Consider the following 26627-nt stretch of genomic DNA (forward strand, 5'->3'; position numbering starts at 1 on the left):
CTCCCAGTACAGTCAATGAGATAAGAATCTCCAGAGGTCCATTAACTGCACCCTAAAGTAGGTGTCTGCGACAGATCAGAGTGGGGTGCTGTTCCCTGCTGAGAACAGGGGGACTGACAGTGCCTGACTCAAACGTTGATGCCTGGTTTCCAGAGTTGGGTGAGGGCAACATGTTCAGGGGGCTGTCCATCTAATTCTGCCCTGGTTGCGGCCACAACTATTTTCCATCGAACTGTTCTCTGTGTCCTATTAAAGAACTGCCATCATGCTGGTGAACCACAGCTGTGTTGCTGTGGAGCAAGGGTTTTGAACTGAAGAATATACATTTTTTCTAAACATCTAAAAAATCCTTCTACTTCATGTTTATGAGTGCGGTGCAATGGCGGCTTTAACCTCTAACACTACTGGGCATGTGAGCAGCAATGCCGTGTAACAAAGCAAAATAGCTTCCTTTTTTACAGCTATGTCTATATCACTAAGTAGAGCAGGCCAGGGACCGGCCTCTGGACCTGCAGCCAGTGGTCAGGGACTGTTCCTGGCACCAGACTAACAGTGTGACACAGCTCGCTCCCATAGGGCTCTTCTCTCTGAAGCAGGATGGCTGTGTCCAATGTGCCTGTTGGGAATGACCTCCGGCTTTCGCTGTCCTCCAAACCCTGCTTAGGAGTTGCTTGGGAAAGGGCAAACCGACGTGGGCTAAAATAGTGCGAGGGAGTATGCCAGCAATTAAGTACACACAAGCATTCCTTGGCCCTGTTTTAGTTAATAGTGTAGATGTAGCTTTAGAATATTTTTTCACGGACTAAAGGGAAATGGACAAATGGCTGAAAGACTCACCCTGGGTGAGCATCCCTTCATGAAAGGCAACCCTACTGTCTAATATTTTTCAAAAATTTACTACTTCCATGTGGATGCAAGTTAGATTTATTTTGCCTTCCTTTCTCTAATTTTTTTTTTTTCTCTTTTTTCCCCCAAGATTATCTGGATACTCTCTTTTGGATGTCTAGAAACTTTTAATTTCTATCTATCTTCAGTTTATGGCCAGGTTATACCAGTGGTTTCCTGTGTCAGCTTTGCTCTTTGGTTGAAATAATTCTTCTCCCTCCCAGGGACTCATCCTGTGATGCATTTATAGAGAAGCAATCACATTCTCTCTGCCTTTGCAGTGTTAAGTTAACCAAGAGAGACTGACTGCTGGCTAAGGATCGTCCTACAGTGAAATGATGCACCAAACATTTCCCTACAACTGCCGCAACCTCCAACAGTTTGTATCTAAGAAAACATTTCTTTCTAGTCTACAAATTCAGTTGAATATTTATAAACATGTAAACACTCTTATTGGATGTCAGGATCATTTTGGGTTTAGACAGTTTGTGAGGGAATTGGAAGGCTGATAATGCCTGTTGTTAATTGCTCTTCAGTATGGCTCAGTCACTTTCTTGAACCAGGAAATTACCGCTTTGAAACCCTCTGACACTAACAATAATGCATTTCTTTTTGGTAATATTACACATAAATTGATGGATTGGATCATCTTTTCACATGTCAGTTTGAATGCAAGTTCTACAGGAATTCAGCTTGGACAGATTTGGCCTATGTACAAATAAACCTATTATTAAATGTTCCAGACATCATTATTGTAGTGTTACAATACTGTTTTCCTAACTGAGGCATCAAATACTAAATAGTCTTTCAGCTACTGTTATGGCTCTTTCTTCACTATTTATTGGAGTGTATTGAAAAGAGTCATGATAAACCCATTAAGCATAAAACAAAAAGAAAAAACAAATATACATTAAAAAGCACATACCTATTTACTGCAACATCAATAAAAGCTTTAATTAAAATTATATTGGGGATTTATCCAGGAAAAAAGGCAAGTTTAAATGTGTTATTAAAATATGTTCCTTAAGTTACATGTTTTCATTTAAATGAAATATTAATGTAGGATTAACAGTTTGTAGAAACTGCCACTGCTGTTCATAAGAGCAAAGAAAATATCTATTAATGTGGGTTATCACATCAGTGGAAAACTGAAATAGCTGTAATTAGTGCCCAACACAAACAACATAAATCTTCAGTCGTTGAGTTTTGCTACAAGTTACAAAATTAAGAAGAAAAAGGACAGCTTCAAGATGCTTCTCTTTATCAGCTTGTGCCATACATAGAAACAGTGAAAAAGGCATCACAAACAATCAGTTTTACATAGCTGTTTGCAGAATTCATATAGGCATTTGGGCACTGTAAGGTTAGGTGTTCAGCTTGAACATCCCTTTTAGGCTGGAGCTGCAGCCTATCAAGCTGGGGTCCTTGGAGAACTGGTACATGGCTGCCCTACCCAGAGGGGACTTGGATCTTGCGGACCCGTTGCCATATATGAAAAAAATAGAGAAATCATGCAGCTATTTTGTTCATCAGTCTCAGTGTAAAACAGGGATATGAGATTGGGCAGAGGGTGAAATGAGGGCTCACTGGCTCTATAGGCTTAGCTAATATGTAGCTATGCACTTAGTGAATTTTCACAAGGTCAAGTGTGGTCAACAGCTAAGTGGAAAATTACTGAGATGGCAGAGAAGTATGCTCCAGAAGGGTGCCCAACACACCCACCCTGACATATGTACCCAGCTAATCAGAGATTATAAATGAACAAATTAAGATAAAACATTTGGATTTGCTTATACTGCTGGAAGAGACACCAGAGCCCAATCACCAAAGCTACCTGGAATGAATAACTCAGTGACTGTTTACTGACCTGGGTAATCATTTAGTCACTATGATTTCAATTGTATGGACACCACGTTTTCTCTGGCAAAGAAATTCTCTGCTTTGACAGCTGGTCTGTAACCCGGTTCCTCCACAAGCTGGAGGGTTAGTACCTGAAGTCCAGTCTGCGCAAGTTGGAAATTTTTGCACAATGTGTTAGCTGTGAAAGTTTGGGGACCGATTATGAGGCTTCATATTTAATTTATTTTAGCGTAAGAGGTCCATCACATATTCCCTCTAAAAACAGAGGTTTCACCCAAGCCAACTGTTCAAAATTAAACATATTTCATAAAAAAATCATTCACACTGTGATATGCTTTACTGAATGAATTTACAGAACATTTTCCCCATTTCTTTTTAATTCAACTCATTTCATATAAATCAAGCAAGGACCTCTGTACTATGACATTTAAAAAAATGAGAATATGCCTTCTGCAGCCCACTACAGAGTAATGGTTATGCGTTTCACAGTCCATTTTTCTCTTACCATCAGGGAATCCATCCCAGATTTCCAACCGGTCGTAGCGACAGAATGCTCCCCCTGGAGTATTTGAATCAGGTTCTAGCTCAAAGCTTTCAAATTCCAGTATAATCTCTGACATCTTTGGTGCAAAGATAATATAAGTGCATTCAAGGCTATTGGGATATTTTTCAGGGAATCCGGGGGACTTTATCACTCCACTTGATGCAGTAAAGTTTCTGGAACATTCAGGTCCTGTAAGAGAAAGAGAAAAATCACCTGGGTTAACACTATGCTACTAAGCAAAGTAGTTAGCTGGAAAACAAATTAGATTGTATTGTCTCTCCAGCAGCAAAGGTGGCTTTTCAATGAAACACCTCATTTTAATCGCTGCATTAATCATTCAGCCAGCTTGTTCCTATTATTGATAGTCAGGTTTTAAACGCAATTCGCATATACTGTCTGATCTCCAATTTTCAATTTGTATGGAACAATATGAAAACTTGTACCAGCTCTAGAAAAAATTATGACAAATACAAAGTCATGTGGGAACAATGAAAGTCTAAGCTGCAGAAATCTCGACAGAGCCCTAGAGAAATAATTATAGCCCCTTCAAGCTCAAATCTTTAAATCTTACGTCTGACAGGCTTTTATTGGTGAAATAGAATTTTTTACAAAAGCGGGTGAGTGAATTCAGTAGAGGGAGTAGTGGTTTCAGATTCCTGGAGCACTGACTCAGTAACTCTGCCAGATGTGACCTATGCCTCCTTGACAAACTAAATGTGAAAGGTAATTCGTACATATACCAAGGGTGAGTGACTCATTCTGAGTGGTGTTGACACAGGTGCACCAGTAAAATGTTGCTGTTAGTGCAGGCATGATAAACTGTGTGATTATAGGCAGTGTTGCTAGAAGTCACCTAATGTCAATGTTGACACACCAGCTTTCCCCGATGTCCCCACCATGGCATAATGGGATGCTCCAAACAGGGCTCTTGGTGGAACAGGAGAGTGGCAGTAACAATGCAAGGATATAAAAGGCCAGATCACTGGATTTGCCTTTGTGAATACAGGGGACTAAAACTGGAGTCCCTCTCTTGTTGACAGATTGCATTTCTCCTTTATTTAGGTCCCTCAGGAATCCTCTCTGTGGATCCCACATCTGCAGGTGTGCTCAGAAGTCAGCCGCAGGCACTGCCCACACATCCTCCCACAAGGTCAGCATAGGTAACCCTCTCTGACTTTTGACATTCTGAATTTAATGGAAAGTATTTTACAGGATTTGGGGCATTGGTGGATAGCAGCTGACCTGGGGAGTTTGAGTAGGATGACTCAGATGAAGGTCTTCAGACATGGAGTAGAGGAAAGACACAGGCAACACACTTTGGTTGCAACAGGCAGGTCTGTGTTGGAGGATGAGTGTGTACGAGGTTTCAATTTGGATGAGGATGCCCAGCATCCTTAGAGACCGTAGTCAGGAGCCTTAGAGGATTTCCAATGCTTAACACAGATCATTGAAGGAAAACAGTCTGGCTTGTTGCATATATGAATACTCTTATTTCACCATAGAAAATGTTTTCCTTGTTAATGTGCCAAACATTATTACCCCCCACAGATCTGGCCACATCCCAGCTAAATTCAGCATGCAAGAGAGAGGTCTGACTGCATTTAATCAGTTCAGGTATTTTTGTCCTTCAACAGACACTGATAGGAAATGCTTGAGCTATCACATCAATATTCAGAACACTTCATGGCATATTTTGGAAGATGTAGATATTAATGCTCACGTAACCTGACCCATTCCAATTTGGGAAATTACATTTTGCCTATAATTAAATCGCCCCCTTACACATTAGTCGGATATTTCTCTTCTCTCCCTGTCATTCCCTTGTCTCCTTGTCATGTATGGGAGGGTTATATTCTGGTTGTTGCTCCTCACTCCCACCAGTAGCTGCTGTTCCAGGATAAAATAGCTTTGCTGTGCCATTCATAGCATAAAGTGCTCTGTGCTCCTCTTGGAATCCAATAAAAGATGCAATATAAAATGTAAGCCAGGATCATTATTGCTTTATTAAATACAGCCAGATCCTGGCTCTGTGAGTGCATGATCGTCAGGCTCCTTACACTCACACATGGTATCTCAATACCAGCTTGCTTTATTTTAAACACGTTCAAGTCAATCTGGTGCAAGAAACAAAAACTGTTTTCAAAAGAGCTGCCTCACTAAAATACCCTCCACAGATTCTGACCCTTTATTGACACTGTGAAGAAGCTCCAGGATTTAAATCAATACTGAGGTTATGAGGAGGTCCATGGGGCGATCTTCATGGAAAACTGGCAGAAAAGGTTCTAGCAGGGACCCGAAAGAATAGATACTTCCGAAGTGGAGAAACTCATGTATGCATCTCATATCTACATGTGAAGAGATATGAGCTGAAGGAAAGAGAGAGAGGAGGCAATAGAGAGAGCAAAGAAAGAGAAAGAGTTGACATTGGGGATAATTTCATTTGCTCTCTGTAGGTGTCACTGAGCCAGAAGATCATTTGCCTTCTTGGTTGACACTGTCTTTTCTTTCATTTTACACCATTTAGTTGACTAAAGTTAGGAATGTTGAATGTGAACCATGTAGATCCTCTTCTAGTGAACAGGCTACTCATCCATCCTAAGATAGGCTGGCTGTCGAAGCCAAAATGATGAACATTTCAGATGGGCTAAATGTTGGGCAATATGCATTTCATGTTTTAGTCTGGAATTCAACTTCTTCAGTGTCTTTCTGGCTAAGGAGCTGGATGAGAAGTAAAGGCAGCTCCTACTCTCAAAGCCCATACTTCATTTATCAGAGTCATTATGTGTGCTGGTCTCTCCTTACAATTTCCACGGCGTGCAGCATTTTAAGCATCAGGTTTAGAATTCAGCTTAGGACACAGGTAGCGTAATGCAGTTTTTCTTTTCAAAAACTAAGGATGGTCTCACAGGAACAATGGGCAAAAATATACTGTGTGCTGGAATGCAGCTCAGCCTTCAGCTCAGCACCACAGGGCCTTGAGCCTGGGATCATTTTAATACTTCTCACACCTGGGAAATGATGAGCTGAGTTGCGAATATGCTAAAACAAAGCATATTAGCCTAGTGTGAGCAACTGAGCTTCACCTGTGTAACAGGGTGAACTGGTCAGCTTTATTAGGTACAGATATTAAAATGTAAATTTGGAATAGCATGTATGCATTAACTCAGAAGTTAAAAAGGGCTGTGTTCCCACAGCAACTGCAACTTGCATCCTTTGTGTACACACAGCATTTTCTAACACTGTACCTGGTGATAACTTTCCTGCCTTAATATACAGTTTATGTGGAATGAACTAGACTTAAAGTTGCTCTGGGAGCCATAATTTTGAGTTTCTTGACTTCTGTGTGTGTAAAATCACATTCATAATGCCATCTTAACATGGTTAATGTATATCACTGAGAGATGTAAATGATCAAACAAGGAAATAAACACAATGTTCCTGTCAGAGCTCTGAGTTGCCACTACACTATTAGGAAATAAATAAAAGCTTTTTTCTTGAAAACACTCAGTTGCTAATATAGATTGTTTCAGAAGTCATTCTTTCACTTCTTCTTGTGTTTCATCCTTGTTCTTTACGAAAGATGGTACTGAATACATAAGCACTGAGAAATGTCAGGACACAGTTTCAAGAGTTTAGCCACCTAAAGACATGAAAATAAATAGACATATTTTTTCAGGAAAGCTTGGTGTCATTTGGATGCTGAGTTCTTTCAAAAAATGTGACCCTGAAGGTCACCAAAAGAATTTCTGGGAGCCAAGAGTGGATTTACAGACAGGGAAGATGGTGAACAAGAAGTCTGTGGCCCCAGTTAGCACTGTGCAGAGCAGCAATAGCATGCAATAGAAAAAAAACTTCACTACTGTGCTTCTCCTCATTAACAGTGTGCTGAATGCAGCTGAAAATCTGGCTCTGGTTTAGGTGTGTTAAAAGGACTTGAACTGCTTCTGAAAATGGGGCACTATCTGGGAGTGGTGTGCATTGGAAATTTGGAGTTTTGAGCTGCTTTTTTGAATATAGACCTAAACATTGATGTTGAAGTCGGGTTTTTTTCTATAAAGTTAAGTTTATTGTCTTTTTATATATTATGAGTTTTGGTCCTGTATTCTCTAGGCATGGAATATATGAATTATTTATCTCCAACCCGCTATAGGGAAGGTGTATGCCAAAAAAAAAAGATCTTACTGCCCTTCTAGCTATTGACTCAGAAAAAGAGTTATCAAAGAGGGACTGTCTATAGATCTGGTTAATCCGGGACTGTCTGTTTCTCTGGGCTTTCTCTGTGCCCCATACAGCTATCTGTGCTCACCAGTACTGAACTCCTGGCACAAGAATCCAGCAGGTCATGCCTGTGAACAGTGCGAGCTTCTCCTCTCCTTTACCTCCCAAACATGATTTGTGAAAGAAAGCAACAGCAACATCATCTGCTGCCCATGTGTACTCTGGTCCTTTCTGAGCCCACAGCCATCTCTTGGGAATGCAGAGCAAAACACTAACCAAAATAAGTCAGGGACTCAGAAGGTTACAGTGCTGTTAAGGCAGTAACATTGTAAATCATACAGTAATTATTACCACAAAAAAAAAAAGAAAAAAGGAGGGGGGGTGGGGGATGGGGAAGAAAGATAATGGTTTTAAGATGGTCCAAAAAACCAGCTGATGAAGACTATCACATTACACCCAGAGGAGTCAATCCTCAGATGCAGCTGACCCACTGGATTCATAATGATTTACACCCATTGAATACATGCCCTTAGAATGACAAGGGTAATACAATTTTCTCTTCCAAGTATTTTCATGCATTCCCCCCATTCCAAAGAATTATGGTGAACTTTTTGATGCAAGCAAAAATCACAAGTTACGAGCTATATAACAATGAATTGTTTCTCACCTCTTTTGAAAACTTCATAACGGATAGAAAATCCTGCTCCATGTGTCTCATAGTCGGAAACAAATTTAATAAAAAGATATGGCCCCGAAGACACTAAAGGAGGGGGAGCAATTTTTCCACAGTACTTTCCCCATAAGCGTCCTTCAGCATTATCTCCATCAATCACTTCAACATAATCATACCTGGAAGATAAATGGAAGGAAGAAACTTTTAACTTCCGGGAAAGAAGGAGACCTAATTAATTTAGAAACCATAACACAACATAGATAATCAAGAAAAATGCTAGCTTGCTTGGAAAATGCATTATGCTGAAAGATGTAAGCAAAATGAAATAATTAAAATGGACTACATTATGTCTGTAGACATCATCTGGCAACATGGAACTATTAGGAAGAATGGTGTCCATTATGCTTGCAGACAATGTCAGCTAAAGTAACCAATTAACAAAAAAAAAGGAAATCTCATGAGCACAATTCTGTATTATTAAATTGTGTTCCTTTGTCTGTGTAGTGTTGTTATCAATACATAATGCATAGCATTCTTTTCAAACTGTGAAGTTCTGTTATGAATTCAAAAATGTCTTTTTGGCTGGAGCTCTTTATGAACAATACTTTGATTTCCATATGCTGTCCTCCAAACATATGTCCACAGAATAATAAATAAATCCCTAAACATTAGATTTTGTTCAAAACTCCACCATGTTTCAGATCAGTGGTAGAAAAATCTGTTATTTTCCTTGTTAGCTGGACAAATAGTTTGGAGCAAATCACAAAATCTACACATCAGTCACAGCACTTGTTTTTTCTCAGACAAAACATGTTTCATTACAAATCATCTTTGCTTAGGTATTTGAATCAAGAAGTGCACGTTATAATGTTCGTACTTGTACAGCATGTGATTACTGAACAGGCTGGGCTAAATCCTCCCCTGGTTACTTGCTTCATTCCTAAGGACTTTATGAGGAAAAGCATGTAATAATGCAATAATGATCGGTAGCAAAAGTCTGCCTGGGAGCAACAGTCACGTTAGGGTTCCTCAGCCCTGTCACCAGAGATGCCGACATGTAGGGCTTGGTCTGACGCATTTGGTTTCAGAGGGCTGAGGAGAGCCCAGCAGCTGGGTGTACAGAGCCTGCCAAGAGAACACAAAGCAGAATAAAAGTCACAGGGAGGCAGAAGCTGCAGGTGTGGAGACAGGTCTGTTTTTAAGTTTTATTAGCAGATGATTTCACTCGACCCCAGACAGGAAGGAGGAGCGGCCACACTCTGTAGAATCAGTTTAATCTTCACCTAAAAGGTGGTGGCATTTGGAGCCTGGGCTGTGCTCTGGGCCTCTTTTGGACTTGGGCAAAAGGCTTTTCTCTGCACCTGTGTCTTTGTGTCTCAGCCGTGCTGCCGTTTTATTTAACAAGTTGCTGTTAGCCAGACAATCATCTCATTTACTTTTCATTATCCTTCTACGACTGACATTAAAATGTTGCCATTAATTTGTTTAGACCTTTATTCTACTGTTATGTTCACTGAAATGTTCCAAGCATATTAATATACAAGGAAGAGGTAAAAATGACAGGACAATAAAGTGTGCCTGACATTTTTAAAGAGATCAAAGGAAAAAAATGTCTTCATGATGACCAATGTCATTTTTAACAACTCTGCTCCAAACCGTCCAGGGCACATTACTTATGTTTACATGAAGCCCCGTGAGACAACTGCAAAGATGATATCACTAGTTAAAGTGGACGGCTTAAGGCTCCTTAAATTAAAAATGACATTACCTCATCAGTTAAAATTGTGTGCCAGCTTTGGTGTATATCAAGTAGAAAATAAAGCTGACACTGATGGAACTGTAAGCATTAACATATGTGAAATATTGTGTTAACTGCATTTCCTCTTATGTATTTGTTTTTTCTAGTAGCAATTGCTCAGCTAGTTAGGTTCACTGTCCCATTTCAGATTGGTGGAAATACAAAGTGGAAATGTTTATTTCTGAGATAATTTTACAGATACTTTAAGTAGCCTGCATTTTTTCAAATTAGACTTCTGTTCTTTCTGTAATTTCTTTATGCTATATGTATAACAGGATTTGAAAGTTAGGAGACTTGTAAAAAGACCTCAGAATTGCTTTTCTTTGGGTTTTATTGTTTGTTTGTTTTTTTCCTTTAGAAATATCCTTAAGAATACCGGCTCTAGGTTCCCTGCAAAACCTATTGGAAGTACTCAGGGATGCAGTCTGCTAGTTTTTAGACTTTAGGGAAAAAAAACCAAATGTTGAGAATTTTTAACAAGATAACCTTTCTCCAAATAATTAACTGCTTCTTAAAGAGAAAGAGTAACCACATAAAAACACAGCATCAGAGTGACAGTCTTCGCTCTTCTCCCCATGATGACATTATTTCACCAGTTTCCCAGGCTCCATCCATATCTCGAGCCCCAACAGTAGATAAATTTTCAAATGAATATCAAGAACCCTATTTCTGAATTATTAAATGATACGAGAATTTTTAACTAAAAATGCTAAGCAAATTTTTACATGTTTTTTTACTTCATGTATAAAGAAGAAAGAAAAATGCCCAAAGGTTTGAATTCAGTATTTTTATTCTGCTACACCTTAAAAATAGACCATCTTCTATAGTCTTACTAAGTCTTTTGTATACAGCCAAAAAAAAATTAACCTGTAAGTACCAATTTTGCTATTATATGAAGTAAATTCAGAAAAAAATATTCAAATTAAATTCTATCACTCTCTTAGGTTTCTACCTTTAAGCGATAGCCTGCCCACACCTTTCCATTGTCCCTTATAGTGACAGAATTGTAATTTATGGTGCTCTTTCTGGCTGCTGTGCAGTTGTAAATGACACAATTTGGTTACTAAAAGGCTGTCTTCTAATGGATTTTGCAAGTTATAGGTCATGCAGCCCTGTGGAAGATCGGAGGGTTTTTCAGTTTTTTTCTTTTGCTTTGAAAAATTACTGACAGACAGGAAAAAGGCTTAGCTGTGAGACAATAGGCATGAAGTATGATTTGAAAAGGGGAAGCTTTAGAGATCAGTGCTACAACCTTCTTATTCTAAGGATCATGTCTTTCACTTGGCAGCTAACAAATGGATTTGGATTCTCCCACACTGGCGGCAACATCTGATATCTGGGCTGCAGTAAATGAGTATCTGTATTATTTTTTTCTTAGGGAAATGAAATTATTCTGGATTTTACTAGTTTATACTTGGAAACCAATGTCCTGCTGTCATTTTTGCACTTTTCAAAATCTTACCAGAGACCATAGTGTATCACAAACAACTGTTCTCATAAATAGGAGAAAGTACAGTCACAACTTGAAAATGGAGTTGCTGCCAAGGAAGCTCAGAAAGCAGCTTGCATCTCCCTCTGGACTTGGTAGCAGTTCTTCTCCATAAGTTTGTCAAGAGAAGATGCTGTGCCAGGGATGCAGTTGGCACATTGGCATCCCTGTGAGGAGACTGAATGTGTCACCTCCGCAGCGCCCAGACAGTCTTGGCGCGCAGCCCAGAATACTGAGTTTGCAAATTTGGATTTCCCACTTGGCAATTCTTCGCTCAGTTACTGCTGTCAATGGTGTGGCAAATATTTCTTGTAATGTTATAGTCCTTTAGGGTTTATGGCACAGAGATGTAAATATAAACATGGTGCTAACCATTGAGTGTAGTTTCAGGTGAAAGACTAGAGCACAAATTCATGTGCGAAAATAGGAGATGCCTGCCCAGAAGAGGGGGTAATCAGTGGATACATTCATGGAACCACTATGCCACGATGCAAAAAGCATTCCCTTTTTGCTTGTCTGGGTCTTTCTGGATATGCCATTTTTGTTTGCTTTCTGTTTGCACCCTCTGTGGCGTGCAAGGAACGTGTGTGTCTCTCAGGTGGGGACCTGCTGAAATGCACTACAGAGCTTGCACACTCCTCCCAGCTGGTGTCTGAACATACCATTACTAGATGGTCCTAATTTTATGGTTCAGTAAAACAATGTCTGGGACAGATTCCCATTGGAAAGATGAGGGAATATAGAATTCCTCTACAAACTCTTGACAGAATTGCAAAAAACTTGCTTTTTTTTTGGAAAGTCTAAGTTATGGGTTCGAGGAGAAGGCCAAGCAATACTATAAAATGAGCACTGGGCAATGAAAAACATAAACAGCTGCAGAATACAGATTTTGGTGAATTTTCTATTTCCAGTTTCTAGTAGGTGATAACAGTGCTTACGTCTGGTTTCACTTCTGAACGTGCTGGCGACCCCTGAAATGCATCATAGCACGTTGTACTGCAGAAAGTGAAGTGAAAGTGCTGGAAAGCCCTGCCTGCTGCTGAAGCCAGCCACTCTGCCAAGCTACATTCCGCTTCTACGCATTTTCCTATTATTAGGGCAGTGAGATCTTATGCCTTTTGCCTAAAAAAATTCCTTCCCAAGACATATGCAGAATTCAGCTGAAATCTAAATATCTGCCATTTAACCTTATGAAACAATCAGTGAAGCATATAAATCTATAATTTACATCTGAATAGGCCATATTTTTCTGCAGCCTACTATGATATGCATCTATAGGGTGGTTATGAGTATTTCAGTTATTCACCTGTTAGAATGAAATATTTCCCACCTCTCTGTTTCTTTTATCACTCTGATTCCTCTTCCACCAAGCTGCTAAATCTCTCCCTGACACAAATTATCCACCCTGGTCAGATTATCTCTGAGAATTTGCTTCTTAGTATGTATCTTTCTTTTGCCTCTATTTTATAAAGAATTTTTCTTTATTCCTCAGAAGGCTCCATTTTAGCTGAACAGAAGGCATTGCAAGAGGAAATCTAAATAAAGAGTTTCAAGTTGTTCTGCACCGTGGATTTGTGCCCCATTAGTGACTGAGGGTTAGAGGTGTGGGATTTACTGCGGTGCTTGTGGCAGAAGGCAATCTGTATCCCAGAGCTAAAAGCTTAAGAACTGCAGGCTCTCGAGGGACACCAACCTTAAACCCAGTTTATTAGCAACAAGAAAAAGAAGTACATGCTGTTAAAAATAAAAAATTAAGCACGGCCCCAAAAGGGCTGTTTTTCTGCCTATAACCTCAGCGTCTGTCGGGTTGCTCTCCATCTGAGCCCCCAAGCAACCTGACTGCTCTCTGGGGCCTCCTGTGTCCCACCCTGGCAAGGTGACCTGCCTAATGGGCGTTGGAGGGGCTGCCCCCTCCCGTGGGGACACGTCAGCCTTCCCTGGCAGCTGGGACTGTCAATGCAGGTATCCACATGGAGGTCATATAACTCCTCATGCGTGGGCCTCAAAACACGCCTTGATGGAGGTGAAAGCTGCACGTGGCCCTCGGAGGATCCTGGGTGACTGCTGTGTCTGCAGCAAGCCACCAGGCCTGAGCAGGGCATGGGTACTCCCTGAGCACCGGGAGGCACAGGAACTGCAGGGAACTGCGGGGGTTTTTTTGCTTTTTTAGCCCTTTCCCAGTGTGCTTGGTGCCATGGAGTCCTGCGTGGTGCATTCCTGCCTGGCTCTTTGCTCCCATAACACACTGCAGTCTTCTCAATGGAGAAGTCTTTCTCCATCCTGCCAAGTCAACTGTTGGTGTGGATGTGCCTTTGACAGGATGAGCGAAGTGACCTTTTTTTTAATTCTTTCTTCCTTCCTTTCTTCCTTTCTTTCTTTCTTTTTCTTTCTTACTCTCTCTCTTTCTTTCTTCCTTAAGTCTATTAGAAAGCCCAACAGATCATTTCTCTGAGGGTGGACACATATACAGTTGAATTAGCAGCAACCAGCCAGTGCAAACTCTGTGAGAAAGGGGGAGGTGGGAACAAGTGCCCATGGCAGGAGGCTTTTAAGCTGGTTTTGCTTGTACTGGATTCATGATGTGGATGAAGCCCCCTAAGGGAGGCAACATATCATCTGGATCCCACAGTTCTCTAAAATGCTGGCTATTTAAATACGCAATTTGCAATCGATTAACGATTTGTAATTTACTGAAATCCCTGTCAGTTTGGGGGGCCTTTGTTTCCATTGATCTTTTGTGAGCTTGTGTTTTTATGGTCTTCACCCAGGGCCAAAATTCACTGAAGTTACTCATACAAAGATCCTGTCAACCTAAGAGATTTCTGGGAATAAGGCCATTGGGATTTGGCCACTGTTCAGTAATTTACTAATGCCATTAACTGACAGTGGGTCTCCATTAAGAATGAACTAGTGAGGGTCTATTTTAGTACAAGACAATGCTGTAGTGAAAAAGAGAAAAGATGTAACAAAGACATCGATGAAGATCTGCAGTTACCCACTGTAACAGTTTGATCGCGACTAATGTTAGCAATAGTTTTGTTACTACACTGGTTTCTGGAATCATCTAATGCCTTGAGGTTTGCCCTTTCATTTTAAAATTAAGCTTCTAATTCTCTGCTGAACAGAGGAATCTGAAATACAACATACCCTAACCAATAAAAGTTCAAAACCCAGAAGAAATAAAAATAATCACTACTATTTTCAAATCTGATTATACTTCATCTTATCACATGCTTCTGGTTGTTTGGCTCCTGCCTTTTGAATACCTGGGACTGGCAGAATTGAAGATCTGAACTAAATAAGAAAGATTATATCTGCACTTTTATCTATACAGCTCCACAGAGAACAGTAGACAGATCTTTAGCTGCTGCAAATGAGATTAGCCCCTTTATGTCAATGGATCTAAGCCAGTTTACACTGATATATGGCTAAAAAGGGTGCAAGTGGTGACAGAATATTTTGCCTTGTATTTACTTAGTTCTATTCTATTTACACCAAATAAAACCTGGAAAATTCTTCAATAGAAATGTGAACACCAGGATTCACTCTGGGAATGAATGTAACAATGTCATGCAGAAAATGAAGAAGAATCACAGGTTGTGGTCCAGGTTTTGCCATTTTAGTATTGAAATGTCCTAGGGGAAGTAAAAGCAAAATTCATCTGCTAAGGTCTTCAGCATACCTATCTGCAAAAAGCATTTTATCAATGAAAAGATTTGATCTTGAAGTTAGGGGAAATTCCACTGATTTCACTGCTTGCCACATACTGTAATAAATTATAATATAATGATCCCAGTATATAAAAATGAAAATCTCTTCTGGGAAGAAACATTTAATTTTAAACCTCTTCAGTGAAGAACTTCAGTTCATAACTTTCTGGCATAGAAAAATGCTACCTTTTCATGGAAGAAGGTTTCTGTCTGTCAAATAAGACAAATTTACAAATCTATGACTTCCCCTTTAAGTGAGGGAAAAAGAAACACTTAGCAGTTTAAAGACTTCAGAGATGAAGGAGCTTTCTAGTGTCAAACTGGTGAAGTTTAGTATTTATAGGAAATTCACATGCCTCTAATTACTCTAAACTCAGTTCCCAAGTAAAATATGCCATCTGGAAGATATTAGAGTCATTTACAACTTGTTCACCTCCCTATTTCACTGCAAAATCTTACCTCTTGCCAACTTTCCAGTGTTCTTCACAAAATAAAATGCAGTCTAATTTTTACTGGTTGTTTCATAGTCATTTTATCTACATTGAGCCAGCTAAGGTCTTAAGAAACTGGAAAAAAAAGTGGGTTTTTTAAAGTAATTTTCTTATTATTCACTATACCTCAAGCTTTATATTCTTTCATATGGACATTTCAGGTGTGAGGGTTATACCTTGGCTTAGTTTGGTATTTAGCCACTAATTTGACATGGTTAGATTTCAAAAGATATTCTAGGTAATAAGAGAGAGAAAAAAGATGGCACAAGCAGTTATCTTGCATAAGAGTAGGTTCTTGGAAGCCAAAAAAAATTATTTCCAAAAACTCAATTATACAGTTTTGTTTTTGTTTTTATGACCTCCCAAGAGACGCCTATCAATCAGAAAACTTCTCGTTAGTTGAGCAACTTCATCCAAGTGTGCCAATCTGTTTATAAGTGAAGCTTTGCAACATTCCTCTGAGGTAAAGTTGTCATTCTCATTTTACATATGTGGAGACAGAAGAGAGGGACTGAGTGCCAACAGTCTCCCAGAAATTTTGCAAACATCAAGGAACAAAGCCTCGATAGCCAGATACTGTCTTTTAAATACAAGAGCCCAGTCTAGCTCCTCCTGAAATAATGGAAAGATTCCTAACAGCTTCTGTGGGTTTCAAATAAAGCTTCTTAACAGAGGCTCAAAACTTGGAAGTTTTCTTAAGCCACAGAATGACTGGAAGAAGGGGCTGCAAAGTCTCACACAGTCTCACGAACACATTTGTGTGATTTCTGTAGGAGAACTAGACTAAATTACTTGCATACAGAGACTCATGCGTATATACATACTCACGCTGCTGCAAGGAGTCAAACACTGTCTGTGTGCCTTTATATCCATTAAACATTGTTTTCATGTGCCTAACTAGTTTAATGATTTGTGGTTGGATTAGTGCTGTTAGCATGTACTGCTGAATTCACTAAAAAGCCTGCTTAACTGGTAAGTTATAGAAGCTTCAGCTTTGCTTCCTCGAATGCCTAAAGAACAGAGAAAGAGTTGTATCAAACGAAGATCAGAATCAATTGTGATTTCTTTTTCTTTCCATGAAAGTAGAAAAGGAATGCTTTAAAGTGATGGCAACCTTATAGTACTCCATTTGGGAGTTTTGAACTGCTGATTAATTAGTAATTATCCTATTGGGATCTATGTGGTATATTAATCATAACCTTAGGAACTTGACTTTTAAAAGTATTAAGTGGATTTTAGCTTTTCACAGAAACTGTGAAAGTTCAGAACATAAAGTAAGTTCCACAATTTTGAAACTCAAATATTTGTCCCTTGTGGGCTGTCTACAACCTCTCTGAGCAACACCCATAATTAATGAAACTAAAAGAGGCTAAAGGAAAAAGGAAATTGCAGACGTACGTATCAGCTTTAGAACACAAGTTATGGCAATTTTCTTCCATGGTAACCATGTCCTGAAGCTCTATAAATGCAGTAAAATGATGGGTATTTTCATTTATTTCCAGCTAGGAACTATATTAAGAGAGTATTAAGGATGGAGAGTTAGGCACTTGGAACTCAATATTTCTCAATGTTTTTCCCTTTGTCCTGATTTCTGCACCACAGTCCCTTTGGGCAGACTGTTGGCCAAGTGAAAAATTCACTGTGGGATTAGTGTCTTCATATACCTAGTCTGTATTGATATAAATGATTGCTATAGGTCTTCCTTGCCTGAAAGTGACACATGTAAATGAGTGGATTGATTTTTGCTGAGACCGAGTCTAAAACCTGTATATAGCTACACGACTAGGCATACGTACAAACAAGTGGAGTTATTGGAAAAAATACAGCTTTGTGGTCGAAACTTTTGACTCGTCAGTGTTTAATCATGTACACATATTAGAGCTTTTCCTGCGGGTTTTTTTGGGGGGGAGGGGGCAAACTCTCTGAAGCTGTCACCAAGGAAAAAAGAGTTTGAATTACATAAAGGAGATCAAAACTGTCAAGGCTTTTCTGGATTGAAAAGGAAGTCCTAAAGTGTCTGAAATGTGTGGCATTATTAGCTAAACATTCTCATAATGCTCAGAAGACTTCTGGCAGTCTGTTGTAACACTTAAAGATGAAAACCATCTCTCCTTACTTCTTTCATATGATACAAACTTGGAAAGACAAAGTGCCTGGCCATAGCATCTAGAAGTGCTCTCTGGCACAGGAGGCACACAAAGCTGAATAAGAAGCGTTTGTAGTTCAGAGATCAACCCACATACAATGTCTGCATGTTTCCTGGCGGGCCGTTATCTCAGCACAAAATCATTTGGTTGTGTACATTGCCACTTTAACAAACAACCCTTAAGCAGCATGAGTAATACGCATAGCTGGCAACTTTAAAGAAGCCCTGGCTTTGTGAAATCTAAATGATATTTCACAAGAGCAGTGCAAGGAACACTTACTCATGGATGGTGCTTTTAAATTTCAGCCTTCTGATCTCCATAAGTGTGGTTGAAGAGCTGCCTGAAAAAGTCCCACGGTTCTTCTTCTGTTTTGCAACGGGGACACGTGTATGCATGTACGTGTGTGTGTTTCTGTGTGTATATTTTTACATTCTTTGTACAAAAAAAGACCTGAATCATTTTAGCTGTCTCTTTCCAAAGTTCATTCTCAAGCAGAGGAGCAGCCTGGGAAACTTTCAGCCTGGAAGATGTGCGTTTCAAAACAACTAAAGCAAATGAGAACAGGGAAGGAGAGTGGAAACCTTTATGTGAATTTAACTATAGTAATTGTTACCAATCCTTTTCTATTAATTTGTTGTCCAATTTCAGTACAGACATTATGAATAAAACTCTTATTGATAACTTAGTTTTTCCTTATAAGTGTAGTTGGGTTTTGCACACATCAGTGTGTCAATCCAGCATGTTAGTACAGACCTTCTCATGGGTTTCTGCTCTTGAAATCTACATTAGGAAATTCAGTAGCATCCTCAGCATCATTTTCTTATAAAGTACGTGAAAACTTAATGTTTATTGCAAACAGATCGCTATTTCTCTTAAACTCAGTTTCATACAGAGTTACAGTACATTGTTTTTTGTAATAGAGCTCACAGTTAAACTGTACCAATTTGAAACATCAGTATATAAAAGTTTGTCCCATTGACCAATTTTATTACCATTTTATTGTGTGTATCCTTGAACTAAAAAATGTATATAACTTCAATGAATGAATTTATATTATGATAAAATATACCATAGATGTTTAAAGCTGTTAAGCCTGAAGTTAGTTCATTTGTATCCTATATCACAGAGAATGTCACAGTTTTTATGAGTTTTGTGACCTTATGATTTATATGGATCTTGAGAAATAACTATGTGTTTAGAATGGAGGAAAACAGTGGCCAATAAACATTCCCAGTAGCCTAAAAACAGGAACAGCTTGTTAGCTGAGGTCAGCCATATGACCCAGCGCCTAGTGAAACTGCATTGTTATAGCTGGAGCATGGGGCAAACCAGCCATACAAAAAAACCACCCCAGTGATCCACCTCTCATAAAAATGTCTTTCTTAGAAAGAGAGGCATGTGATAATGACTTACAGGAAGGAAAATGTGCACAGCAGATCAGCATCATCCCTGGTACAAATTTACAGAGTTTAGTGGAGTTGCATCAGAGATGCATTGGCTTGCACTTTTTTAAAGTGGAAAACTAAGTTGAAAACCTGCCAGAATTCTCAAGTGTCTGCTAAAGAATTTTTCATAGTTTTCTTCTGGTACTAAATACTTACTTGTGAAAGCAAGCAGGGTAATGAACACACACACAACACAAACACATACACAGCTCATGGGCTTCAGTAATTGAGACCATACTGCATACATGCACGCCAGCTCAAATCCCCAGCGGGAGCTGCACAAATGTCGAGCAAGTATTCATTAGATGGGACTGAGTTTGTCTTCTTTCCGCTTCCTTTTCCTCCCTCATCAGTGCAACTTCTTGAGATACACTCTCCTAAATCTGCTGAGCATTTGGACCTATACTCAGTGAAAGCTAAATCTTGTCTGGAGCCATTGGCTGTGAGATGGCCCCTGCCTTTGGAATCAGGGCACTGAGAAATGTAAATCAGGACTAACACACTCACACAGAAATTGCTGCTTTTGAGGTCAGCAGCAATGTTCTCCTAGAACCACTCTCTCCCATCCTTGTCCTGGCTGCTTTGACAGCTGTGATCCAGAAAAACACAATCTTCAGGAAAAGGCTGTTACTGGGTCCAAGAAAGCATGGGATAATGATGTTGATTTGTCTTCTGCACTTCATGGGTCAGGCTTCTGTCCTTGCTTTCTGCTCAGGGAAATGGACAGTGTGACATGAGGCTATAATAATGTATTACCCGATACATCAAGGGGACCTGTAGTAACTCAAATTAATTGCAAACACAAATGGTGTTGCAACTTCTTTCCTTTTGTTATCCATAAGAGAGTGGTGCTCTAAGTCTTCATTAATCAGTTACAATAAATAAGCCTTGAAATGCAATAAACCATTACATGGCTTGTGAAAACACCTAGTCTGCAATTAAATGGATAAAATCCTGATTTGATGGCTTTTGTTTCTTTTACACTTCTAGTCAGGTTTCTATTAATGCTTTTACTTTTGTTTGTCTACTTAGTAGTGATGAGCATACAGGAACAATCTGTATAAGACTCTGTGATATTAAGCATTGATTCTTTCCTCTCCTTCACTCATGGCAAGCAGCACACTGACCCAGACAGACAAGCCGTGAAATATATTTGGGCCAGATTCTCTTGTACGTGCAGAGAATCTGAGCAAGATAATGCCATGCTTTCCTTTGCGGTTTAATAATGCAAAAGACAGGCTTTCACACACTAGGGAGAACAAGGTTTGTTTGCCTTACACATTCTTAAAGGTATAAATTGCCCAAAACAGTAGTAGGAAGTCTGGGAAGGAAATGAGATAATGCCCCATCCCTTTCCTCACTTCGAGCCCCCTGAGCTGGCTCACAGAGATGTCTGGCTTGCACAGAAGGAATCAGGGACTCCTTTTGGCAGCGTAGCCTCCATCCTCCTGTTGCAAACCCTCCCCGTGCTGTGTCGGAGGGGGTACAGCTCCCGGGGTGCACTGCAGGTCGCAAGGTGCAGGTCTGGAGGCATCCTCCCTCTGCCAGTGGTACAGCCAGACACTGTCACCTTGTAGCATGTTAATGAAAGGGAAACCTGCAGTTCTGCTCTCTCAGTGCTAAGATACAGAAATAACCAACATCACACCCAGCCAGATGATACACGCATCGTGTTCATCCCCTACTCTGAATAAAACAGTTGGTACCTGGCAGGGGGAGGATCTGTAGTTGGGGAAATCTCAAACTTTTTGTGAAAAGCACTTGTTTTTCTCAAACTGAAACATTATTTCCATAATTTCTATGTCTGAACAGCTCACATGTTTCATGCCTTGAGCCTAGGTGTCAGTGCACAGTCCCCTTTAAAATTTTACAATGTAACATAACCTCATTTTGTTACATTGTAAACATTTCCAAGATACGGGATCCTGTTTTTTATTACAGGGGCAAAGTGGTAATAATCCTCCCTCTTTCCTGAAACATGCAGAAAACCCCTTTAACAAATTAAACGTACGCATTCCTCATTAGCTTTAACCTGAATTTGGTCTCACAGGCACTGTAAAGCCAGTCCTTCTTTCTTTCTCTCTGAACAAAGGGATGTTAAGAGACTAACAGACTATTGGAGAGGCAAAATGCTGCCTGACTCACAGTACCAACACATGTTGAGATGAACAGATTCCTGAAACAGCTCCAGTGAATTGAATTTTCATGTATTTGACATATAACATCCCAGATTTCAGCTTTTCCTCAATTACTGCACATTTCTCCTCGAACAGATACCATGAAGTGTCCTCTGCCCTTGCACAATTGCCACATGTCTAATGTGGGAACCACACCAGCCAGACAACTTTGAGAAATATTTCAAACCTTTGTCTCTTCCCCCCATGAAAATTCCACGTGGGAATTCACAAAAATCAGAACTAGCAGAGGGGTAAGAGAGGAACCGATGAAGTACTGTCTCTTTTTCCCCCATAGGGATAAGGATCATGGAAGAGCCTCTCATGCCAGCAACAAAAGGCTATCTTCAATAGCAATATCAGCTAGAAAGAACCTGAGTAAGGTTTCTATGCAGCATTATGCTCTGGTAAAATCACAGTATTGCTCGTTAAAGGTGCTGCTCAGAGCAGTGATAAACTCTACCAAAAATTGCTATTCTTGCATTCAGAGATGTGATTACAACACAGGAATACATGCCTGAACTATTTTTATTTAACTGACTGAGGTATTAATAATGTCATAGACTCTGCTCAGTGCTGGGTGTTCCCACTGGGGACAATAAAACCTATGCCACCACAGCTTTGCCACAAACTGGGTAAGGATTTGGCACCATTATGGATGCTGCAGTCACATCTTCAACTACAGCGTGGATGCAGCTGTCCAACATGCAGCAGGTTGGAAGCTGGGAGTCATTCTGCATTCGTGAGAAGAAAATGGCTGGGAAGGCAGGAGCATTGGAAGGGAATTGGGCTGCCCAGGGGTTGCCTGTTTAGTCACCTGTAAACTATCTGTGTCGTTACAGCTCTGTACTGTTCACACAGTAGCTAACAGGGCCATGAAGTTGTGAGATGAGAGAGAGAGTTGAGATGTCATGCTTCAAATGCAAGCAAATGTAAGCCTAGATGACCCTCAGTATGATGGGGCTTAGTTACGTCTTTTACAGAGATGGGAAATGATGGGAGAAAGTGGGCAGAGACTGGACTGGAAGGCTGAAAGCACAGGCTCTGTTCCTGTGCCATCACTATTCAGTGAAGCCAAGAGTCAGCTAACTTCCCTGTGCCTCAGTTTACCAGTCTGGAAAATCACATATTGATATTTCCCTGAAAGAGTTCAAAGGCATTGGATGAATTGAGATGGCTGCAATAGTAGTGACACCGTCATCAGTTTTGTGATTTAATATGTCTTTTGTAAATATATTTAGTTGACAGCTCTGCATTCTTGCTCCTAACCCTTTTTAGCTTTGATTTAAAATGCTTACCTTTGCAGTTGGGCAATGAACAAGAAGGACAAAGAGACTTAAAATACTACACATTTTTGTGAGCCTCCATTCCAAAACGTTCATAGTGAAATACGGCATTTTGCTACTCTTGCCACTGTATCAGACCTTGTTCTACTGAGCACATTATAACAAGCAATAACATTTCTTTATAACCCAGAAATACTCATGGATGTAGTCTTGTCTAGATGTGCAGGGATTTACACAGTTAATACTCAAAAGTATTAATAAGCCTTCTGCATAAATCCCTAGGTGTGGACCATGTATCCCTAAGCTCCTTAAGATAGGTACTTACAAGGAGTCTGAAGAACAAAGGATTTGGGGGAGAGTCTGTTTTTATCCAGAAAATGAATGTCTGACATCTGAGGAACCCAGAATTACTCTGAATTACCCTGTGCTGACTGTCCTGCTGCTCTGGAGAACTGGTTATCTGAGGGACATGCTCTGGTGTGTCACAGTAGGGGTCCCAGCAGATTATCCACACTTGTTTCACTCTTGACTAAACACATTGGGCAAATGGATTCAAAGGTTTTCTTCTTTGAAGAGGAGTATTTCCTGTACCTGAGCTCAGGTGTGAGAGGTTGGGCACCTCTCCCCCAGACTTTCTAAATAAGGGATGATGGTGATTATACTTCAGTCAGTAAAACAGAATAGGAAACAAGGAGATGTGCTAGCTCCTTCATAATCCTGGCAGTATTTTCTATTCGAACCTCAGCTGATTATGCTTTTTCACCCTTTGATAATCAGCATAGAATTGTGCTGTGGGGTGGAGTCTTTTCACATAAAGTTATTGCAAAAAACCTCTCATTGCATAAAAGCCTTAGCTAAATTGTATACAGGATAGATTACATACACACCATGAAGTTGTCAAAACATTGTGATTTGATTAACGAGGCTGTTAATTTTCAGACTTGTCTCCCATACAGATCTTGAGCCTCTTCAGTCACATCAAGACTTGTGAGGTTAACGATATTCCCTGCCAGCCTTAGCATGAGTCTGTCATGTTATAAATGACTCTTCCTCTGTTTGCCATGTAAGAACTGTCTTGAATACCTGGGGCAACATGAGAGGAAGCGAGCACATTAGCAAACACTTCACTATGGCAAGTCATTCTGAATGTGAAGTGCCTTTCATCCAGTATGACCAGTGCCCTTTACACACAGAACTTAAGCTTGCTCCTCTCCCAACACGTTTTGTCTCCTGATGCTTTTAATCCTTAAGGACGCAAGTCCCTCTTACTTCAATTTTGCGGTCCCCTGCCCATCTACATTAAGTCAACACACTTTGTTAGAAGAAAATGAGGGAGTTGCTATAAGGTAAGTGAAAACGGTTTCATATGAACTGAATCCTAAAAATAGCTCATCCTGTTTTCCTTAATCTGCAATATCTGTGTTATTCTGTAAAAGAATCCCAAAGGCATTAACACAGGTAAGGAAGACAGAATGGTGCTGAGGTCTTCTTTTCCCTCATTTCAGCCCACCCTTCATACACACAGACACCCAGACGTGCATATCCATGATTAGGAGGCATGGTGACAACTGCTTTTAAGTATGATCATTAATCATTTGTATATCAAAGACCTTCTATTTGTATTTCTTTCATTTTAAGCACCTACGTCTTGGCTGATTGGTGCTTTATTAAATCAGTACTATCCACTACTCATATGATTTAGAAACATGAAGTACTCAGTAAGCTAGAGAAGTTTAATATTCAGCCAGTCTCACATTCAGGCCATGTGCTTCACCTTACAAAATTTGAGATAAAAACGACAGCATCAGAATTGATAGGTACATGACATTTTAAGAATTAGACTGTACAGCCCTGCTTTTGCTGACGTCAGTGAGACTACTCATGCACAATGATTTAGCAGCATAGAGGTTGCATACAGAGCTTGGGAGAAAGGTTTTACTGTTCTGCAAGTATGACATCAGGTTGGGACAGTATCTATCTTTCTGCAATAAAGCCAACATAAATAACAAGAAAAAATCTCTTCTTATATGGTTTTAACGATTTCAGCTGTTGGAAACTCAAAAAACCCTTTTAGCATATGTATGTCAATTAGAAATGTGCAATCCTTAAAGTTGAATCACTTAACAGAATTAAGATAAGCCTTCTTATATTCCCTAACTGCTTATTGGCCTCACCTGAGGCAGGTTTCTGGTTTTTCGTCAAATTAGTTTTATTTCAGTCAATACTGGTTAAGAACCTGTTACAAATACTCCAGCTTCTACACGATTCAAATACCTTTGAATATTACATTGTTTTACAAAAACATGTTTTCAGATGTTGTCCAAAGTGATACGGGAAAGCAGAAATACAATTTCTACATGCAGTTTGCACCAGACTGTCAAAAACAGCATAGAGGGAGAGAAGAAAACAGGCTATGTGATATGTTTTGCTATTGTTAAAAACAAGAGGGCATCTCACCTAATCATTTAAATAAGATCCTGTTGCCTGACATTTTTAAAGCCTTTTGATCTCTTTCTTCTGGTTCCCTGGGTTGTGGCTCTGTAGGGTGCAGTAGATGGAAAGCTATGGATTAAATTTCATGTTGCCTATGCCCTCCTTTATTTTGCCAAAACCCCTGTTAGTGAGCAAAATCAATGTTAGCTTTTACGAAGCAGCACTCCACTGGAGATGGTGGAGAACAAGCTTTACTAAAGCTTTTTAGACACGGGCCAATCTATAAAACTGCCAAGTTCAAATTTTCTGTTATTATCAAGGCAATAATTCTTTGGCCCTTTGTTAAGATGATTTGCCAATTTTGTTGGCACAAATTAGGGACTGAGATTTAACCTTCTGTAATCTGATTTTGAAAATGAATTTAACACACACTGCACCCCCAAAATAATGTAGAGGTAATGCATTTGTTTTGCAATTTGCTGCACTTGGATATAATGCTAGGAAATGACAAATTTTATCTTTCCAGAGCAAAGACAGAAAGAAAGATACCTTATTATCGCTGGTTCAGTGCAAGCGGATAAGCCTGAACAATCTGAAGATAAAAACCTTAGCAGAATATTTAGAACTTAAGCCACACACCTAGCTTATGCATTTTCTCACTGAATGCAATGTTAACACATTCATTAACTTTAATAGTGGAAGAGATCGGTTAAAAACTCAGAAATATTAAACTATAATAAGAAATTTCTGAAAATAACTATGAAACAGGCATAAGAAATCATACAGATTGGAGCAGACTTTTTCCTGTTGTAACCCAATTAGTTTTGAAAGAATTCTATGAACCATTACTATGGCCCCTTAAATTTCCAGTGGGTCAGATTTAGAGTAGGAGATTGTAAACTGCTTTGTGGTGAACAGCTCAAAGTATTTGCATTCAATTTACATTTAGAATATGTAACACAAGCTGAGAAGAGGCTGGAAAAGTCCTTTCAGAGAGCTCCATTTTATCTGTACATAGGCATTAACTCACAGCGTGTCTGTGAGATTCGTAGGCTCATTTGGTTTGGCAGAGACTTCTAGCGGAGCCTGGTGCCCCTCCCCCCGTTCAAAGAGAAATGCTTATTAATTATTCTCCAAACCAGCTCTGATAGAAAAGTGTCACTTCTAGCCTTGACTGTCTCCCTTGACAGTCTGCTACTCTGCTTAAGTGATCTCACAGTTACAACATTTTTCATAATATTTAACCTAAATTTTCCTTGCTGCAGATTAATCCCACTCCTTCTCTTATCAAGTACAATAGCTTCACGGCTCGCAGACAGTATTTCTAACATGAAACAGGGATCCAAGCGAGGGGTCTTTCTTAGAGTATGTGATGTCAAACTGACCTTTGACTCTCACACTTTAAATACATCTCTTGGCATCCTGTGCAAAAGAAAACAGACACCACTTGTTTCCTAAACATTTTACAACTGGC

At 39.7% G+C, this 26627-nt stretch overlaps 1 protein-coding gene across 4 annotated transcripts in view; it reads right to left on the reverse strand.

The window, feature by feature from the left end:
• NRP1 (neuropilin 1) overlaps positions 1 to 26627 on the reverse strand; it is a 116730-nt gene that overhangs the window by 60666 nt on the left and 29437 nt on the right. For all 4 annotated transcript variants that reach the window (XM_030009748.2, XM_030009746.2, XM_041122402.1 and 1 more), the window contains exons 4-5: positions 8175 to 8356; positions 3251 to 3478 (exon numbers count right to left, since the gene is read on the reverse strand). In XM_030009748.2, the coding sequence (XP_029865608.1) occupies positions 3251 to 3478; positions 8175 to 8356 (410 nt within the window). The remainder of the gene's footprint in view (positions 1 to 3250; positions 3479 to 8174; positions 8357 to 26627) is intronic.

The sequence above is a fragment of the Aquila chrysaetos genome, chromosome 3, assembly GCF_900496995.4.
Source record: "Aquila chrysaetos chrysaetos chromosome 3, bAquChr1.4, whole genome shotgun sequence".
NCBI classification, from domain to species: domain Eukaryota; kingdom Metazoa; phylum Chordata; class Aves; order Accipitriformes; family Accipitridae; genus Aquila; species Aquila chrysaetos.